General features: G+C 50.7%; 1 protein-coding gene across 13 annotated transcripts in view; it reads left to right on the top strand.

Annotated features, from left to right (window-relative positions):
- TACC2 (transforming acidic coiled-coil containing protein 2) overlaps window positions 1–19,254 on the top strand; it is a 234,542-nt gene that overhangs the window by 194,277 nt on the left and 21,011 nt on the right. For 4 of the 13 annotated variants that reach the window (XM_070364027.1, XM_070364024.1, XM_070364031.1 and 1 more), the window contains 7 exons: window positions 1,344–2,655; window positions 4,484–4,519; window positions 6,650–6,710; window positions 7,821–8,115; window positions 15,304–15,365; window positions 16,397–16,512; window positions 17,885–18,056. In XM_070364027.1, coding sequence (XP_070220128.1) covers window positions 1,344–2,655; window positions 4,484–4,519; window positions 6,650–6,710; window positions 7,821–8,115; window positions 15,304–15,365; window positions 16,397–16,512; window positions 17,885–18,056 — 2,054 coding nt within the window. The remainder of the gene's footprint in view (window positions 1–1,343; window positions 2,656–4,483; window positions 4,520–6,649; window positions 6,711–7,820; window positions 8,116–15,303; window positions 15,366–16,396; window positions 16,513–17,884; window positions 18,057–19,254) is intronic. The other 9 variants (XM_070364032.1, XM_070364030.1, XM_005890159.3 and 6 more) reach the window with 6 other exon arrangements.

Raw genomic sequence — 19,254 nt, 5'->3', positions numbered from 1 at the left:
CCACATCTCTTCTGTTTCCTGCCTTGGCAGGTGGGTTCTTTACCCCTAGCGCCACCTGGGCAGCCCAGAGGATCCACAGCATGTTTTAAAATAAGAAGCAGCATCCTTGGCTGGCAGTGGCTGAGCAGGAGGGGAAGTTGGGAGGAAGCTGCAAAAAATGGAGAGAGAATGGATGAGAGGGAGGTTGAGAAGAGAGGCGTGGCAGGTAGGGTTGGAGGGAGAGATTTCAGGGTGTGCCTAGAGTCGGGACAGGTGGCAGATGCATAAGCTTCGTTCTGCTGCAGTTGCCTGGGGCCTGCACTTAAAGGCTCTGCATGCTCTAGAGCAGGCTGGGTGGTGATAGTAGCTAATATTTACCGAAGGCTCACTATATTTTATCTGCGTTATTTCTCTGTCTTCCTTTCCTGCTCCTCTCCTTTACTTAAGCCACACTGGCCTTTGGGATTTCTGCAACACCCTGTGTGTGGACTGACCCCAGGGCCTTTGCACTTGCTGTTTCCTTGGCCTTGGATGCTTACCCCCCAGATATCCCCATGGTTCACACTTTTACCTTGTTTCTCATCTTGCCTTAAATGTTTTCTCCTTGAAGGGCTTTGCCCAACTACCTTATTTTAAAATTGCAACACTCCTACCCTGACTTTCTTTTTTTCCTTAGCACTTACCACCATCTGACAGCCCATACATGTTACTTGTTAATTGCTTCTTGACTGTCTTCTCCCTAAAGAACCTAACTTGCAGGAGGGCAAGGGTTTTGTTCGTTATGGAGGCCCCAACGCCCAGAGTGGTGCCTTGCTTTGACCTGGCGCTTGGTAAACGTGTTTTAAATTTTTTTAATATTTATTTTTTGGCTGTTTCAGGCCTTAGTTGTGGCACACAGGATCATCGATGTTCATTGCATTTTTAGTTTTGGCATATGGGTTTTTTTTTTTTTTCTTCTGCTTTTTTTAAAGTTGCAGCAGGAGGGCTCTTTAGTTGCAGCATGTGGAGTCTAGTTCCCCGGCCAGGGGTCGAACCCTGGGCCGCCTGCACTGGGAATGCAGAGTGTTAGCCACTGGACCCCTGGGGAAGTCCAGGTAAATGTGTTTTAGATGACAGTATTTAAAGGTATCCTTTAAACAGCTCTTATTGCTCCCATTTTATGGATGAGAAAGCTGAGGGTCTGCTTGTCCAGGGCCTGGAGCTGCCTGGTGAGAGCAGGATTTGTACCCAAGCAGCGTGCTTGTGGGGTGGGCAGGCTGGCCTGGGGCTCTGGTGTTAGAGGGTGATGATGGTCTGGCACGAGATGAGGGACTCTCTTAAGTGTCCTGTGTCCTTCAGTGATGGCTTTGTCTCCGTTCCTTCAGGATGCGGCTCTGAGCCGGTCTCCATCCCCGATGGCCCCCGCAGCAGCTCCGTGGAAGGCAGTCCTTTCCATCCCCCGTCACACTCCTTCTCCGCCGTCTTCGATGAAGACAAGCCGATAGCCAGCAGCGGGACTTACAACTTGGACTTTGACAACATCGAGCTGGTGGATAACCTTCAGACCTTGGAGCCTCACCCCTCAGACTCTAAGAATCAGGACTGCAAGGTGAACTCACGGAGGAAGTCCACGGACTCCGTCCCCACCTCTAAGTCGACGTTGTCCCGCTCGCTCAGCCTGCAAGCCAGTGACTTTGATGGTGCTTCTTGCTCAGGCAACCCCGAGGCCACGGCCCCGGTCGCGGATGCATACAGCGCGGGTTCGAGCAGTGCTTCCAGTACCCTTAAGCGAACTAAGAAACCGAGGCCACCTTCCTTAAAAAAGAAACAGATCACTAAGAAACCCCCCGAAACCCCCCCAGTGAAAGAGACACAGCACGAGCCAACTGAAGAGAGCTCTGGCCCCAGCAGAGAGAGTCAGACAGCCAAAACGAACACAGAACCGGCCAGGGCAGAAGCTTCTAGCTCAGCCCTATTGGAGGAGGCACCCCTAGAACCTGCTGCTGCCCCCAAGGCGGCCTGCCCTCTGGACTCCGAGGGTGCAGAAGGGGCCGTCCCCCCAGCTTCGGGGGGTGGCAGAGTGCAGAACTCACCTCCCATTGGAAGGAGAACCCTGCCTCCGGCCACGGCCCCTGAGGCAGTGGAGGTGACCCCATCAGATAGTGGGGGGCAAGAGGACTCCCCAGCCAAAGGCCTGTCAGTGAGGCTGGAGTTTGACTATTCTGAGGACAAGGGTAATTGGGACACCCAGCAGGAAACCCCGCCTCCCACCAAAAAGATAGGCAAAAAGCCGGTTGCCAAAATGCCCCTAAGGAGGCCAAAGATGAAAAAAACACCGGAAAAACTCGACAACACCCCTGCCTCGCCTACCAGGTCCCCTGCTGAACCCAATGACATCCCTATCGCTAAAGGTACCTACACCTTTGATATTGACAAGTGGGATGACCCGAATTTTAACCCTTTTTCTTCCACCTCAAAAATGCAGGAGTCTCCCAAACTGCCCCAACAGTCCTACAACTTTGACCCGGACGCCTGTGATGAGTCCACTGATCCCTTTAAGACGTGCTCTAAGGCCCCCAGCTCACCTTCTAAATCCCCAGCCTCCTTTGAGATCCCAGCCAGTGCCATCGAAGCCAATGGAGTGGACGGGGATGGGCTGAACAAGCCCGCCAAGAAGAAGAAGACGCCCCTCAAGACGTAAGTTCAGGGGAGCAGGTGGTTAGGTCAGAGGCGGGGCTGGGCACTGGCTGTGTAGCTGCTCACTTGCCTGGAAACCTGGGCTGCCTTGCCCCCCCGCCATTTGCCACAGCGCCACCACGCTTGCAGCAGGGTACCCGTTTTCGTTCCTCTCTGCACCCATAGTCGTGGCATGTCCCATCCTCACATCCCTTTGGGTCTAGAGTCCTTGACCGCTTGCCTCGATCAGTTAGGGGTCTAAAGCTTTACTTATAGCTGAAGACCTGACCTTGAACTTCACGAGAGAGTGGGGAAATCCGTGGAGAGGGAGCAGCCCAGTGGTGGCCTGGTCAGCCTCCCTATTGGTGATTTAGCATTTTCTGTTTAACACGTGAATTGCTTTTTGGAGTGGCCTGGAAACTAAGGGGTCCACCCTTCAAAATATTATTAAAATTTTGTAGTATTTGTTTCTGCCCTTTAATGAGACATTAGGCCATTGGAAAGACCCTGATGCTGGGAAAAATTGCAGGTAGGAGGAGAGGGGCTGACAGGATGAGATGGTTGAATGGCATCACGAACTCAATGGACACGAGTTTGAGCAGTCTCAGGGAGATACTGAAGGACGGGGAAACCTGGCGTGCTGCAGTTCATGGGGTCGAAAAGAGCTGGACATGACTTAGTGACTGAACAACAACAAGCCCAAGAGGCAAACACAATAGACTCAAGAAGCCCATGAGAGAGAGGCCTGGTCTGGGCCGCTTCCTGTACCCCGGCTACCCTGTAGGAAGCACCCACGTTGTTTCTGCCCCTTTATCTAGTCATCTTCGTAGATGAGAGTCCACAGGCCCTGTGGATCCAGAAAAGATCAGTGGAACCTGAAAGGGAGAAGCGGTGCCCACAGTCTCCAGGAGGCCATGAGTAATCGGGTCTGCTGTCCAGACCGTGGCTGAGTAGATGGCACTTGATACACGTGTCCATGCCTCTGGAGTCCAGCCCAGGATGGCTGCAGGGCCATCCTTGGGGCTTTGGTCCAAGTGTAGTGTGGTTTGGTGCTCGGAGCCTTTCTCCTTGCTCTCGAGTGAAGTATCATCAATAGTTTGACCAGAAGGCCGGGCTTCTGGTGGCATCTCAGCAGAACAAACCAGGACTGCTGGCCCCTCTGAGTCTGCCTGGCACAGATCAAGATGGGGTAACACGCTTACCTCTCCTTCTGCACTCCCCATCCCCCCCCCAACATTTAACATTTGAGAAGAACCCGAGGCTTCCTGAGAAGAGGGTCTCTAAGCAGTCTTTGACCTTGGGTGGTGGTGGATGGGAGACGGTCCTGGCCAAAAATATGGACTTTTTTTTTTTTTAGATCCCCCGCTAAACCAGGCCCTTCTTAAAGATTCCCTAGAATCTGTGTTGGAAGCTTTATTTTAAGCCTCGAACAGGAGAAAACGGAAATGCCCACACCACAAAGCCATTTCTGTCATTTTGGGGGATGAGAGTCAACTTGAAGCCATCACCTTCTCCTTCCCCACAAGACAGCTTGGTTCTGTTCTGTTCTGTCACCAGAGCTGACTGAGGTCAGGGACACCTACCTGTCCCCAGGTCTCACCTCTGGTGCAGATGGCTAGGATTCCTTCACTTGGGGTGGCAAGGCTCTTTGAGCCACCAACACTTTATGGGATAATTGGAACCAAGAGAGGAAGGTGTTCTCTAGTAGCTCCTCTCCAAAAACCTGGGATGTCACCCCCATGCCCAAGCCCAACACCGGATGGCCCCTTCATAGCCAGTCACCTGCAGATTTATCTTTTTTGTCAGTTCCTTCTGTCTGTCTCTCTTTTTCTTTGTCTTCTTGTCTTAGGATGGTTGAAGATGTGATGTCTGTGTGTTCTCTGTTGTAAGTAAATTTAACGGAATCTGCCTCTTATGCCAAATGTGCTTTTTCCTGCCTTTGCTTTTGCTTCCAAGCTCTTTTTTATTTCCTTTCCGTGGCTGCTGCTTACATCTTTCTGTGGCGGGCCTGGGAATGACGGGGCATGGGGCTTCCCAGTAGCAGAGGTTATTTGTCTGTTTCATAGTGATTAGCATAAGTGAAACTGCTTGGCTGTGAAAACGTGATTATCCAACATCTGCCTGCTTGTCAGGAATGGAACCTTTTTTTTTTTCTCCCCTTGCATATTGGATGTCTTCATCTGAAACCCATACATTTTTTTTTTTTAACTCTCATTCCATTCTTCCATTTTAAATGGGACATGTAGGCGATTGCTTTCAAAGTATTGTGGCTTCACCTTAAAATAACCATCCAGTCTGACCACAGGCAGGAACTGCTGTTGCTTGTTCTGGCTACATGTGAAGCAGAAACATTTGGGCTCTGTCAAATTGAGACCGATGGGAGCCCCCTGAAATGCAGGGTCAGCTCCGAGTGGAGCTCACGGCTGTGAGAGCCATCGCCAGGCGGCTTCCGGGCAGGGTATCCGCATGCCATGGGAGGGGGTTGCCTTGTTGAGGGAAACAGCAACAGGTCGGACCACGTCTGCCTGTAGTGCTGTGCATTCCGGGCCGTGAGAGATCGTGCAGGCCGCTCCCAAGGGCCCGTGGACAGGCATCTTCTTTGCCTCAACGTCTTTCCAAGAGAAGCTGGCCTGGTCCCAGGCTCCCAGCAGCCCTGGGATAGAGTGGAGTCTCTCAGGGTCTCTTCTGCCCCAGGGATTTCTCCAGTATTTTAGAGCCACTTAGCAACTGTAAAATACACAGTTGCATATTTATATGCTTGAATAAATATATGCTTCAAGCTGTAATTGCGCTGTTCACATGACAAATCCCACAAATGCTGTAAATAACCATTTATAGTATTTCTTTCATAACTGAATGCCATTGTTGGAGTGTTTTATCTGAGAGAACACTAGGAGGAACTTGGTGCCCAATTGCTCTGTCCGTGTAGTTACTGACTAGAGCAGGAGATGGGGAGTGGGAGTGTAAGATGAGGGGATCCCCCCAGGCCCTTGCCTTTCGGGGGGCCAGACCAGACCACTGAGGGGCCTGAGACCATGGGGCAGAGTCTGGTCTACAGGTGGAGAAGTCTCCATTCTGATTGTGGAAACAACCCCCCGATCACCCAGGAGATATAACGGAACCATCTATGCTAAAAAAAAAAAACCTTTCCTTCTGACTCTTTCAGGAATCTGAGCTGATGTCTCCTTTGCCTAGGTCCTCCTCTCCCTGACCCTCACCCCCAGTTATTTATATGAAGGAGAAAAAAGCGACCAGAGTCGTTAATCGTAATTAGGAAAGGCATTTTTTTTTAATGATCTCATCTCTGAAAAAAGAGTTCTGGAGTTGGGTTGCACAGCAGTGTGTATGTACTTCACTGAACTGTACACTTAAGAGTGTTTGAGATGGTAAATTTTATGTGTATTCTACCATAAATGGGGGAAAAAAATGATGTCACCCCTGGCCCTGCCTTTAGTCAGAATCCCACCCAGAAGGTCAGAGGTGCCGGAACCCATTAAGCTCAGAGTTCCTGCATATAGGAGGGAATCTTCCAGTTCCCTCCGAGACCCAGACCTTCCCTTGTGCACGGCTCCTTCAGCTGTTTGAGTGCTGTGTCGGCTTGGCCGTCTGTCGGTTGGTTCCTGTTCACTGGTGTCGTGAACTCACATCCCCTCCCCCACCTTAGCTGGTTCAGACCCTCCTGGATGAATGCAGATGTGTTAATCCGCTTACCAGATTCTGCTTTTTTAAAGTAAGAACATCTGGGCAAAGTTAGCTTCACTTTCTGGGTCAGCTCTCCACAATGGCATCTCTTCAAAAGACTTCTGGCTTGATGAATCTTTCCCTCGAGGGCAACAGTGTCTGTTAAAAAATCAGAATGGATTGTCGGTGTGGACGTCTTTCAGTTGGGGTGGGAGTGGTGTGGACGGGAGGGTGGTCTGGGCCAGACACTCGGCACTCAGCTGCGGGCCTCGGTCGGCTCTGGAATGCTCTGTGCCTCTGTCTGTTGTGTTTACATTTCTCATTTTGTTTCCAGTGACACATTTAGGGTGAAAAAGTCGCCAAAACGGTCTCCTCTCTCTGATCCACCTTCTCAGGTATACTGTTCCCTTGATATTTATCATTTTATCGCTCGCCTGGCGGTGGGGCGGGGGGAGTCAAGACTGATGGGTGATTGTCCCCTACTAGTCAGTTGCCCATCATGGCTATGTTTCCAACACCCTCTTCCTTGTCTTCTGCATGGAGGGTCCCTCAGTGTTTGCAAGACTTGGTTTTGATCACTTCCCTTGGGGAAATGTCAGAGAATGTCCCCAGAATTGGCAGATGCCCAGGAAAAATGTTAGTTCTCTGGGAATCGTGCTGGTCCGTTCTGGCCAGTTAATCTGCTGAGAACATCCTTAAATATCAAGTTGAGGAAGTCTGTGGAGATAAACGCATATACAGAGAGAAAGAACTGAACGTGCGCGAGGAGCCCTGGATTGTGTAAGGACTGGGGCGGAAAAGGGACTCCATCCCCTAAAGAAATGGGGGCTGGGCTCTTTCTTCATACAGCTCTCTGTCTCCCTCTTACCAGTTCCTCTCACCTTCTTTACAGACCAGGAATGTGTGTCAGGCCATTCAAAGTCATAAGCAGATCTCCTCTGCCGCCCTCATCCAAGCCAGTGAGACCCCAGCCAGGCCAACCCTGGCCAGGGTGGGGCTGCAGAGAGGCGCCCAGCCCCACCAGAGGGGTCTTGGGTCCAGTGCCACATCTGTTGTAACATTTTGGGCTCCCACCCTGCCCTGCTCAGCTGCACACCTCTGTGGAGATGGGGCTGAAACTCACTTTCTCTACCTCTGGCATCAGGCGTGACGATTGTTGGGCAATGTCGGTGGTATTGATGTCCAGCCCTTTGTGGGCATAACACTATAGTTGTCCCAATAAAAGTGCCAGATGTAAAAATTTTCTTTATTTTTCTCAAAGTGAATGAGCAGGAATGTCTCAAATAATCAAAACACAAAATCCTAATTCCTTTTTAAACCCATGGTCATCACCCCCTGAAACAAGCCATCAGAAAAGGAAATTCATAGAGGAAAGAATTTGTTTCCTTAGAACTGTTTTGAGCAGAGGAATGTGACAGGGTCCCATCCTGGGTGGAGGTACCCAGACCCCGTGGGTGGGCACAGATACGGGACGAGACGAGAGATGGCTTCCCTTCTCCTGGTAGGACCCTACCCCCGCGGCCACGCCGGAAACGCCGCCCGTGATCTCGGCGGTGGTCCATGCAACTGACGAGGAGAAGCTGGCGGTCACCAATCAGAAGTGGACGTGCATGACGGTGGACCTGGAGGCTGACAAACAGGACTACCCCCAGCCCTCGGACCTGTCCACCTTCGTGAACGAGACCAAATTCAATTCACCCACGGAGGGTAAGCAGCTTGGTGGCCAGCTGGACTCCCACCCTGCCTTGGAGACCACTGCCCCTAGGGAGCAAAAGGCCAGGAAAGAAACTGCTAAGCCAGGTAACTGTGCTGTGGATCGCCGCCTCCCCGGGCTCCCTGAGCTAGGCTGCCTGTTAACACAGCCTGAGGCTTGAACCCTGCTGTGCCGTGACCCGCAGGCACCTGCTGAGAGCTAGCAGAGCACCCACTAACACCTGGCCCTGAGCTCCCCCAAGCTTTGTACCTTCTCAGCTGTATGGCTTGTGTTCCTTGAGGATTTTGTGTCGAATGCTCGGCTGGGTAAACTAGCCTGGGGGCCTCTCGGGGTCCCTACAGTTCATCGGCCCCTCGGGACCTTCCACCATGTAACCAGCACCTTATGCTCAAGCCCTAAACCAGAGGCTTTCCCTCGACTTGCCAGCGAGAACCCTGAGTCCCTCTCACAGGCCCTAGGTGTGTCACTTACGTCATTCTTATCTTCTTCCCCCTTAACATGTATCGACTTGCAGCTGTCTGCCTGATTCTTTGGCTTGAAAAATCCGTATATCTTAAGTTGGCAACTAGAACCTTCCAGGGAGGGATATGATGGGACCCTGCATTCCTAGTCCTCACAGGGCCTGTCCTCCACCCACCTCATGTGGGGCTTGTGAGCCTAGTCGTGGGCCATCGTTCCAGTACACTGGGCTATCATTGATGGGTCTAAGTTTCCCTCTCTAAGATCTTAATTTCTAGCAAGTCTTAAAAACTGAGTAGCATTCAGTATGAGGATAATCATACAGGGAAACCTTATCCACTTCTTTGCTGCTAATAAGGAACCGTGAACTCTATGAGGCCACCTCCTGCCTCCGACCTGGGTGGAGCAAGGGTGTAACCAAGGACATTTTTAAAATTTATTTATTTTTAATTGGAGGAAAATTGCTTTACAATATTGTGTTGATCTCTGCCATACATATTGGAGAAGGAAATGGCAACCCACTCCAGTGTTCTTGCCTTGAGAATCCCAGGGACAGAGGAGCCTGGTGGCTGCCATCTATGGGGCTGCACAGAGTAGTACACGACTGAAGCGACTTAGCAGCAGCAGCTGCTGCCATACATCAGCATAAATCTGCCATAGGTGTACGTATGTCTCCTTCCTCTTGAACCTCCCTCCCACCTCCCCTCTGAAAGTGAAAAGTGAAAATGTAGTCAGTCAGTCACGTCCGACTCTTTTCAACCCCATGGAGTGTAACCTGCTAGGCTTCTCTGTCCATGGAATTCTCCAGGCAAGAATACTGGAGTGGGTTCCCATGCCTTCCTCTAGGGGATTTTCCCGACCCAGGGATCGAACCTAGGTCTCCCACATTGCAGGCAGATTCTTTACCGTCTGAGCCACCAGGGGACTCCCACCCCTCTAGGTTGTCACAGAGCGTCTGATTTGAGCTCCCTGCGTCATACAGCAGATCCCCACTGGCTGTTTTATCCGTGCTAATTTACACATGTCTGCCGCTCTCTCAATTCATCCAGCCCTCTCCTTCCCCAGCTGTGTCCTCAAGTCCGTGCTCTATGTTCTTGTCTCCACAGCTGCCCGTGTAACTTGGAAAGCTTCCCCGGAGGCTCTTCCTGATCCAGGGCCTGGGTGGCATGCTTTGTGCCCAGAGGTTTCTGAGTAGTGGTACAGTGAGAGCCATTTCAAGTCTGGGGGAGACTGTGGGTGCTTATCTTATGACACGCCTTTCTGTATTTTGATGATGAAAGACTTGGACTTCAGGGCATTGTATTTTCTGAATAATGGAGGCTTGGATTGGCTTTCGGGTTAGCCCTGCGGCCGGGGGCTTGGGAGACTTAACAGTGGCCATCTTACTCCACCGTGACCCTGGGGGCCTGGGGTCTGGCCTCAGCTCTACTTCAGTCCTCCTCTTCCTCTCTGCACACACCCCTGGGCCAGGAACCCCACCGGATGGGACCCCCCTCCAGCCCCTCTGCAGTGGCTGCTGCAGGATGCCCCCCACTTTCCTGTCTCTCGGGCTTGTCCTGCCCCCTCCCAGCCTTTCCCTGGTCATGGCCCCTCGCTGCCTGTCCTCAGTGCCTGGTCTGAACCTACTTCGAGGTTGCTTGATGCAGTAACAATGATTCAAGTGCATCTCTTGCCTCTCCACTAGATTGTGTGTTTCTTGACAACAAGAACCCTATCTGAGGCAGCTTTTCTCAGAGCGCCATGAACACAGTGGGAGCTAAAGACAGCTTTGTGGGGAAAGAAAACAGAAGGCTAGGCAGGTATACAGGGTAGTGTCCACATAGTCTGAGTTTTGCATCACTCACCTCCTGTGTGAAGGAGATGTGTGGACATCCCAGAAGCAGCAGGGGTAGGTGAGGACCAGGGGGGACCTGGCCATTCTGATAGCTCCTGCTGGTTCACATCCCTTGAGGTTTGGAAAGGATCTGTTAAATGTCATAGAAACGTACAGAAGCCAACCTGAACTTGCCATTGAAGGCAGGAATCAAAAAGTATATGTGTTTTGTGGTATATGTATGTGGTTGTATTACCAGGAATCAGATAAATGCATGCATTATTTTCATAGAAAACAGAAAATCCCTGGGTCAGGAAGATCCATTGGAGAAGGAAATGGCAACCTATGGACAGAGGAGCCTGGCAGGCTACAGTCCAGAAGGTTGCAAAGACTCAGACATGACTGAGTGACTAAGCATGCAAGAAAATAGAAAGATCCTAATAATACCTTTTAAGCTAATAGGTGCCTCATTCAGTGGTGACATCCATTTCTTCATCTTCAACTTGGAATGAAGACCACTCACTAGCTCATTGACATATTCGAGAATTGTTTTCTGCTAAAAAATTTAAAAAATAGGGAAATCCATCAGTTTGGAACAAAACTCTAGTAAACCTGCCTTCTTAGAAAATGACTGAAGATTTGAGAAGCCCTGCCCGTATTTGTCGCTGGTGGGCAATGGGAAATCCACTGGATGTGTGAATCCAGAAGTTTCAGTTTCAGGAGGTGTGGTCTGTGTCCATCTCTCGGGTGTACCTGTTCCTTCCAGCAACCGGACGTAGAAATGGATGGAGCCCTGTTCTTGAATTGTCCTTCCTGTTCATGAGGTCATGTCTGGCCACACCAGGTGGAGGCGGGGAACAGATATGTCCCCCAGAAAGAACCTGAGAGCGGAGGATCTGAGCTGTTAGAGATTTGCTCAGTGTTGAGGGGCTAATCCACGTAGGACCAGATTTGCCCGACTTGAAGGGCCTCTTCTTCCCCACCTCAGTCTTTATGTGACCGTTGTTGGGGACTTTCTCCCCAGGACTTGGAAGCGATGAACCTGAAAGAATGACACTCGGACAGTCTCTTGCAAGGGCTGAGAAGTTTATTTCTGCAGTCAAGACTTTTTATAGAAGCAGGAACAAAGAGCTTAGAGTATACAGCCAGCAGAGCGCGTACGGGGTTAACACCTAATCAGTAAAAATATTTCAAGGACAGCGTGCTCTAAGTGACCCATGTGCTTACCCATAACCTGTTTTCTCAAGCAACATCTTTAATATTTATTATTAAATCTTGGCGCCGGGCATAACCAAAGGCAGGAGATGTTTTTCTGCCCGCAGCACCAAGCCAGGGTACTTCTGGCCCTTCGCCATTTTCCCAAGGACTTCCTCCAACCGGCTATTTTGTACTGGGCTTCCCAACAACCGTCTTTCAGGCTTCCTTTCGTTAAATGTAGAATGAGGATGTTGAACTTCCTAACCTGGGTCCACAGGAGATTCAAATCATCTTAATATTCCAAAAAAACCTGAATAGACCTAGTTTAGATGGATGCCCAGCTAGTTAAAATTGCATGTTTGGGGTCTATAAGCTCATCAACTCTCTGTGGTGACATCGATAGTCTCCAATTGCTTAAAACCGGAGCTTGATGATCAAACAGTTTTCTTTGAACCCTTGCTTAGCAAATGCCATTTTCTAGGGCAATCTTTTGAAATGTGATGCCTTGAGAGGAAACTTAGTCCATGTGGTTCCCAGGGATGAAAAGTTTAGAAACCACTGGGCGACAGAGCCTCTGAGATCTCCCCTGTCTCTGGTCCGAGACCCTGAGGGAGTGGTGGCTTTAGATTCACAGATCTGGATGGCCCATTGCTAGGGCATCAGCCTCTCCCTCTTACAATCCAGCAGAGAGGAAGGTGTCCTCAGGAGGAAGCCTAACCTATTCTTCAGTTCACTTCAGTTCAGTTGCTCAGTCATGTCCAACTCTTTTTGACCCCACTGGCTGTAGCACTTCAGGCTTTCCAATCTATCCCCAACTCCTCGACCTTGCTCAAACTCATGTCCATTGAGTCCATGATGCCATCCAGCCATCTCATCCTCTGTCGTCACCTTCTCCTCCTGCCTTCAATCTTTCCCAGCATCAGGGTCTTTTCCAATGAGTCAGTTCTTTATATCAGGTGGTCAAAATGTTGGAGCTTCAGCTTCAGTGGTGGGCACCATTGCCATTGAGATACAGACATATAGAAGGGCCACCCAGGGAAATCGGAGCAGTGTCCTTGTCCCTTTCTGAAAGCCTCTTCTCCTCTCATCGCATATGTTAAAAGTTTCAGAAATATTAGCAGTGAGCAATAATAGACCGGTTGCAATCCATTACCTTTTGCATGACCAGCTGTGGGGCTTTACATCAATTCATTTTATCCTGTAAGAGGTGTGCACTTTGAACTCCATTTTATGAATGAGTTAATAGGCCTGGAGAAGTCGGTGAGGTGGCTTCCTTGATCCTGGGAATGACAGTCTGGACTCAATTGCACCCTTCTGGCTTCTGCTCAGGCTCCTTCCGGTCCTCTAGCAAAGCTCCAACAAGGAGAGTCCAATGGAAACAGCAGTCCAGCCCTCTCACGGTGCATTGCCTTCAGAACGACAGGACCCCTTGACAATAACGTCAGGCCTCTTCAGCTCAAAGCAGCACGTGCTTTAGCGAGCTGCCTCTTAGATGTAAAGACATGGAGCCGCTTGGTATAATTGCTGTTACCTTTGCTGGTCTGCCAGCACGTGTGTGGCATGAGGTAAAAATGGGGCTAAAATTGCATGTGGCTCCCCTCTCCGAGCCTACCCTCTGGGGCTTAGAATTTAAGGCAGGTGAGTGAGATTTTGAAAAGCAAGTTCAGTAAGATGTTTTCTCAAAATATCTGAGAACCTGGGACTTCTTGGTGGTCCAGTGGTTAAAACGCCACACTTCCACTGCAGGGGGCTTGTGAGTTTGATCCCTGGTCGGAAAAGTTAGATCCCCACCTGCCACGTGGTGCGGCCAAAAAACAAGAAAAGAATGTATCTGAGATGCTCTTGGCAGGTAGGAAAGAAGGCAGATAAATGAGCTCAGTGACCTAAAACTCACCCAGATCTGCTGCCAGGAAAACAAGCGCAGATTCCAGGTGGGACCCTGAGGCGAGATGGTAACCAGAGCTAGCTGACCCGGGGTCCCAGGGCCTGGAAAATCTCCACGGTGGCCCCCAGGTTATTCGGTGCATCCCGGGTACTCTGTGCATTGTAGGGTATGTTTGTGTGTGTGGTGGGCGGGCGGGTGGTGGGAGGCTTTCTGTTAAATCAATTAGGATAAAATCATGCCTTGGCAATAGCAGTGATACCTTGGAGGAGCAAAGAGCTGATTCGTAGAATCTTCTCCAGTTAGTCTTTAGCAGAACAATAAAAATGAGCGCTGGCATCCTCCAGAAGAGGCCCTAGAAATCACTCTGTCCTTCACTGTCCCCTGCCTTTAGAAGATAGTAAGTCTTAATAAATGAACGCTTCTGTGTCTTCAGTTGAGGCAGACCCTGGGGACAGGTTCACAGCACGGTTACAGACACTGAGCTCCTGCCCAGCGTGCGGTTCGGCTTATTTCATGTTCTTCCCCAGTGATGAACAAGTCAGCGCCTTCAGGATGTGTGAGGTCTTTCTGACCATTAAACCACAAAACCATCTCCATTCCCGTGAGCAGGTCACGCCTGCCAGAAAGATGCATTTGCTTCATCCCAGAGATTCCTGAAAAGTCATCCACGGGGTTAAGTACTGCAGTTGATTCAGCCAAAACCACACACACTTGCAGGTTTTGAGAAAGTCTTTGAGGAAATCCCTCATTCATTATTTTTTTGGCCTTGCCTCACGGCATGCAGGGTCTTCGTTCCCTGACCAGGGATCGAACCCATACCTCCTGCAGTCTTAACCGCCGGACCACCAGGAAGTCCTGGATATATCTCATTTTAAAGCTCATATTTAAAGGATCATTTAAAAATGATCCCTTCTGTTGAATATGCTTATGAATATGTAGGAATGAGGGACTTTAAACCAGAAGAACTGCTGCTATTTCTGTTTATTTTTTATTTAAAAAACTAAGGCATTGGGCTTTAGGGATTGCCATTGACACTCTTGCTTTCTGAGTGGGTCATGTCATGTCTTGCTTTTCTTCTTAAGTGTAAAAGAGCCATCGGGTAGCTGTGGATTGGGGTTCTTGTGACGACAGGATCCTCTTCTCTCTTGTTCACTACCATATCCACCGTGCCCTGCACAGTCAGGCATTAGTCCATTCACCAGACAGGGACTTGGATGGAGTGGCAGAGCTGGGTCTCCATCTGTAACTGCCTGGGAGCCGAGGCAGGCAGTGGGATTTCTAGTCTCCAGTGAGAGTATCTGGAGTTTTCCTTGTAGCCTAAAGTCTCCTGTCAACTTGAAATAGGCCATTACTCCACCAGATTGGACTTTAATAGTCTTTGTGTCTGAACATTTGATTCAGACCAGCCCCTCGGTACTGGCAGAATTGGGGGGATGTTCTAAGCGACTTGCAGAGCTTCTCTTCTAGCAGCCCCCTTCTTCCCCCTTGCTTCCATCAACCAGACGGGCAGCTTGGGTCCAGTTCCAAAATTTCCCCAAGTCTTGGGGAGATTCCCTGAACCGCACTTGAGACTTTCAGAGAAAGCAACACCCAGAGGGCACGCGTGCTCTGATCTGAAAACTCAGTGCAGAATGCTCGGATCTTTTCCCAGTCAAATCCGTGATTGGTCTTGACATTTAATTCCCGTAGGACTCTCTCAGACTCCCAAGTGGCCGAAGCCCCTTTATGGTAAGAGGTTTACCAGTTGTCTGAAAATAGCTAAGGCAAGTCTCCCCTTTTGACTGTATTGGAAATCTCAGTCAGTGGACATTCTCAGAAAGCTTAAGGCCTTGTTCCAGGCCCCACCTTGCCCAGCCAAATAATCTTTTGTTTTCGTTTTTCCCTCTCTGATGCTCACTTGTCCTTTTGTTTCTTTTGCAGAGTTGGATTACAGAAACTCCTATGAAATCGAATACATGGAGAAAATCGGTTCCTCCTTACCTGTAAGTTCTTCTGCCTCCAGCCAGCAGGGGACTTGCTCTCTACCCTGTTTTGGGTTCAGTTTAGTGACCCGGGGCTGGAGTGGGGGACGGGGTTGAGGTTTGTCTCAGTCCACTTCAGATGCCATTTTCAGGGAGGAAATGATAGGATGCTGTTAGACTTCCTGCAGAATTATGTCCTCTGGCTGAGAAAGAGCTAGTCTGAGATTTCTTTTGAAAAGGCAGGAGTGGTTGTTTTTAAGGTGTACCATGATCTGGTTTCTTCCGACTAACTGCTTTATGTAATTGAAGATGATCCCTTTGAGCAGTAAGTTTCTCCCTCATTCCTTTTTCGTTTTGAGTCACTATGATGGGCGGGTGCCTTCCCTGGCTTCGTATGTGTTGCCCCCGGGCGTTTGGTCCTGAGCACGACCTCTTGCGCTGTGTTGTTTTCAGGCAACACTCACAGGGGCGTGGCGATGCCCAGGGTGGGGGTGGCGCTTGTGTGACACTCAGGATCCCAGAGTTGTTGCTCTTCTATTTCTTTCTCTGAGTTGTTCGGAGATGTGGGGTCGCTGCTTCTAAACCACAGTTGCTGTAAGTCAGTGAACCTCGATGGTGATGCTGATCACACTAGTCCATCATGCCCGTGTCCCCCCATTCAACTGTGGGCAACACCTGGGCGGGCTGTCTCTGACCCCTCTGTTTATCCCGGGTGGCCAGCATGCTTGTGCAACCAGAGAGGATGGCCACTAAAGGCAGTGGCCGAGCAGCAGTGAGCGTGTCTCACACCCACCCCATCGCAGTCAATCCTTCCCAGAAACGTGCCCCCCCCAGGTGGAGTCGCATTTTCTCTTTCCGCCTTCCCCTTCCTGCCATCCGTGCCTCCTCTCTCCTAGCCGGTACCACTTTCTCCTCTCTTGCGGGTGGCTGGAGAGAAGGAAGGCTCCTTCCTGACCAGTTAGCTGTCCCCATCGAAGTGCTCTCTGGTTTTCGACTCGGTAGCGCATTTAGGCCACAGTGGCTGAGCTGACATGTGACTTTGATCCCCGCAGCAGGACAATGACGCCCCGAAGAAGCAGGCCTTGTACCTTATGTTCGACACGTCTCAGGAGAGCCCGGTCAAGTCTCCCCCCGTCCGGATGTCCGAGTCTCCAACGCCGTGTTCAGGGTATGGCTGCCGCAATGCCCTGGGAGGGAGGTCCCCGGCCTCCGAGCCTTACACTTCTCTCCCGACCTCGATTCACTTGCACACACACAGCCCCGTCTCCATCTCGGCATCCACTCTGACGCAGATGCAGCGGTTTGTCCCTGGCTGCCCTTTGGACTGGGCTGGGGTCCTTTAACCAACTGAACGTGTGCAGCCCTGGCATCACCTCCCAGCACACACACAGCTTGATTCTGTGATTTGTGCCGTGGGGAGGCGGCATGCTGGAGCATTCCGAGCTGCAGTCCCACTCCTGGTCCTCACTGGTCACTTGAGCCCTCCTGGGCTGCACTTCCCTCGTGTGTAAAGTGAGAGTGAGGAATGCAGTTGACCTTGTAGGGATTTTATGAAGATGAATTGAGGCGCTCAGTCTTACAGGCATCCCCCATTGGGGACGGGGCTAGGGGTCCCTGTCCAAAAAGTCATCAGGGGAAGTGAACGGAGATGCTGTAAGGAGAGCGCTGGTCACGAAGCCTGGCACAAATAAAGTGCCTGATAAATGTTGATTGTTAATAAGATGTGAATGCAAGCCTTTGTCAGGGTCCGGTTCTGAGCTGTGTAGTGCTGGGTCGGGTGTGGGTGGGGTCTCATGCTGAGACTGGGAGCTTCCTGCCCTCCCCTGCTGGCCCGGTCACTAAGCAGGAGCGAAAGCACTTGCTTTGACTTCCCACACTTACTCCAAAATCTGCCCGGGGCGGGGAGAATGAAATGATGACCTTATCACAGCAGCAGTCATGGTGCCTTGTGACCGGCACGGCGTCAACGTGCATTCCATGCAGGCAGCGTCTCCCTTGATCTTCACTAAGTTACAGCCCCTAACCTCTCCTCCTGAGGTGCACAGCCAGGGGCCTAGTGGTCTGCTTAACTCCAGAGCTTGTGTCCTTGGGCTTCCCTCGTGGCTCAGACAGTAAAGAATCCGCCTGTAATGCAGGAGACCTGGGTTCAATCCCTGGGTTGGGAAGATCCCCTGGAGGAGGGCATGGCAACCCACTCCAGTAGTCCTGCCTGGAGAAACTCACGGACAGAGGAACCTGGTGGGCTACAGTCTATGGGGTTGTAAAGAGTCAGACACGACTGAGCAATTAATACTTTCACACTTTGTGTCCTTAGCTAGATGGCATCTGTACTTCTGGTTCTACCGTGTCAGCAGGCCTTAGGGTGGAACTGGACCACCCTCCGCTCAGCCAGCAGGCCCCTTGACTGTCTAAGACCTGTCCATTTTCCTGGGGAATGTAACCCTGAAAGTCCAGCATCCCTTGGCATATTAGTCGAGGCATCCTGGCTGATTTTGGTGGGGTTTCCGGTACAGACTCTAAAGATGCCCTTTCTTCCTCAGCTCAAGTTTCGAAGAGACTGAAGCCCTTGTGAATACTGGGGCAAAGATCCAACATCCCGTCGCACGAGGGCTGGCCCCCAACCAGGAACCACACTTGCAGGTGCCAGAGAAGTCCTCCCAGAAAGAGCTGGAGTCCATGGCCTTGGGCACTGCGTCGGAAGTGATGGAAATTGTAAGTGGGGTCGGAGGGACCCGAGATCATTGTGGATGAACCCAGGACCACTGGGCTGCCATCGCTGCTCGGGCCAGGTCTTTAAAGCACCACTTGCCTGGTACCGGGCATGGGGCCGGAAGCTAGCCTAGGTCATCCCACCCCGTAATGATCAGAGGAAGGCTCTCCGTCCTCACCAAGGTGGTTTTGCAGTTCTCACCTAAGTGCGTTATTTGCTGTCAGGGTTATTAACTTTCCACTTCCAGCCCCTTCCAGCTGGACTGTGGCTTTGGAGCTGTCATCCGTCTATATCCTGCCTCTCAGTCTTCTCCGGCAGAGGGCAGAGAATGGTGGAGCAGGTGAATGCTCTCCTTTTGAGAGACAGTTGGTTCTCCTGGGCCTTGGTGATGGGAAGTGCCTTCTGTGTATAGACCAGGACTTAATACCTCTTCCTTCCCCAGCCCTGTGGGGCTTTCTCAGAGCGAATAGACCTGAGGTCAAGGCCCCGCCCCCAACCTCCTCCACACATCTAAAATGGATCATCCTTCTAGATGAATTTTCTTTTGCTTTTTTTACCTCCCCCCTCGCAATCCCTATGAGGGTTTGAGGCCATTGACTTAGCATGGTACCTTGTTGTTCCGGATGAGTAGACGTTCATTTATCTCATGCATCAAGTACTTAATTTAGCACCTACTGTGTGTCTGGCTGTTGGACACTGGAAAGATAATTATGAGCAAAAACATGGTCCAGACAGGACTCAGAGCATCTTTCAAATAGACATCATGAGGGACTCATGCTTAATTCAACTTTCTGCCAAGTTGGCTTCTGATTTTGAAGTCTTTCTGATCTTTTTCTTTTGAAAGCATCTTTCCATTATTTAGAACATAACCTTTTACCAAAACCTTACTTTCAATATTTACCTGGAAGGTATTTTCCTGATGAGTTATGTTACGTTTGGAATCCCCATCAGCTAGCTTGTCGCCCACCTGCTGAGGTTTTCAAGTACCTAAGGACAGCTGTCCTCCCAGCAACTGGTTATGGAGTGGGGGTGGTGTGGGGGTGGGGAAGGACCCTAAGATGGTGCTTTGGGGGAGGGGGTTGGGCCTGTTGGTCTCGAGATGCCCGTCGTCAGCATGTGGACATCCGTCCAGATGAAGAGGGAGGTATTGGCACCTGATACTCTCTTTGGCCTTACGGCAGAAATGTTCAGCCGATAGAT

Source organism: Bos mutus, chromosome 26 (assembly GCF_027580195.1).
Source record: "Bos mutus isolate GX-2022 chromosome 26, NWIPB_WYAK_1.1, whole genome shotgun sequence".
In the NCBI taxonomy this organism is placed as follows: domain Eukaryota; kingdom Metazoa; phylum Chordata; class Mammalia; order Artiodactyla; family Bovidae; genus Bos; species Bos mutus.
Note: the sequence above shows the minus strand (reverse complement) of the source record. Positions and strands in the feature narration are given on the sequence as shown.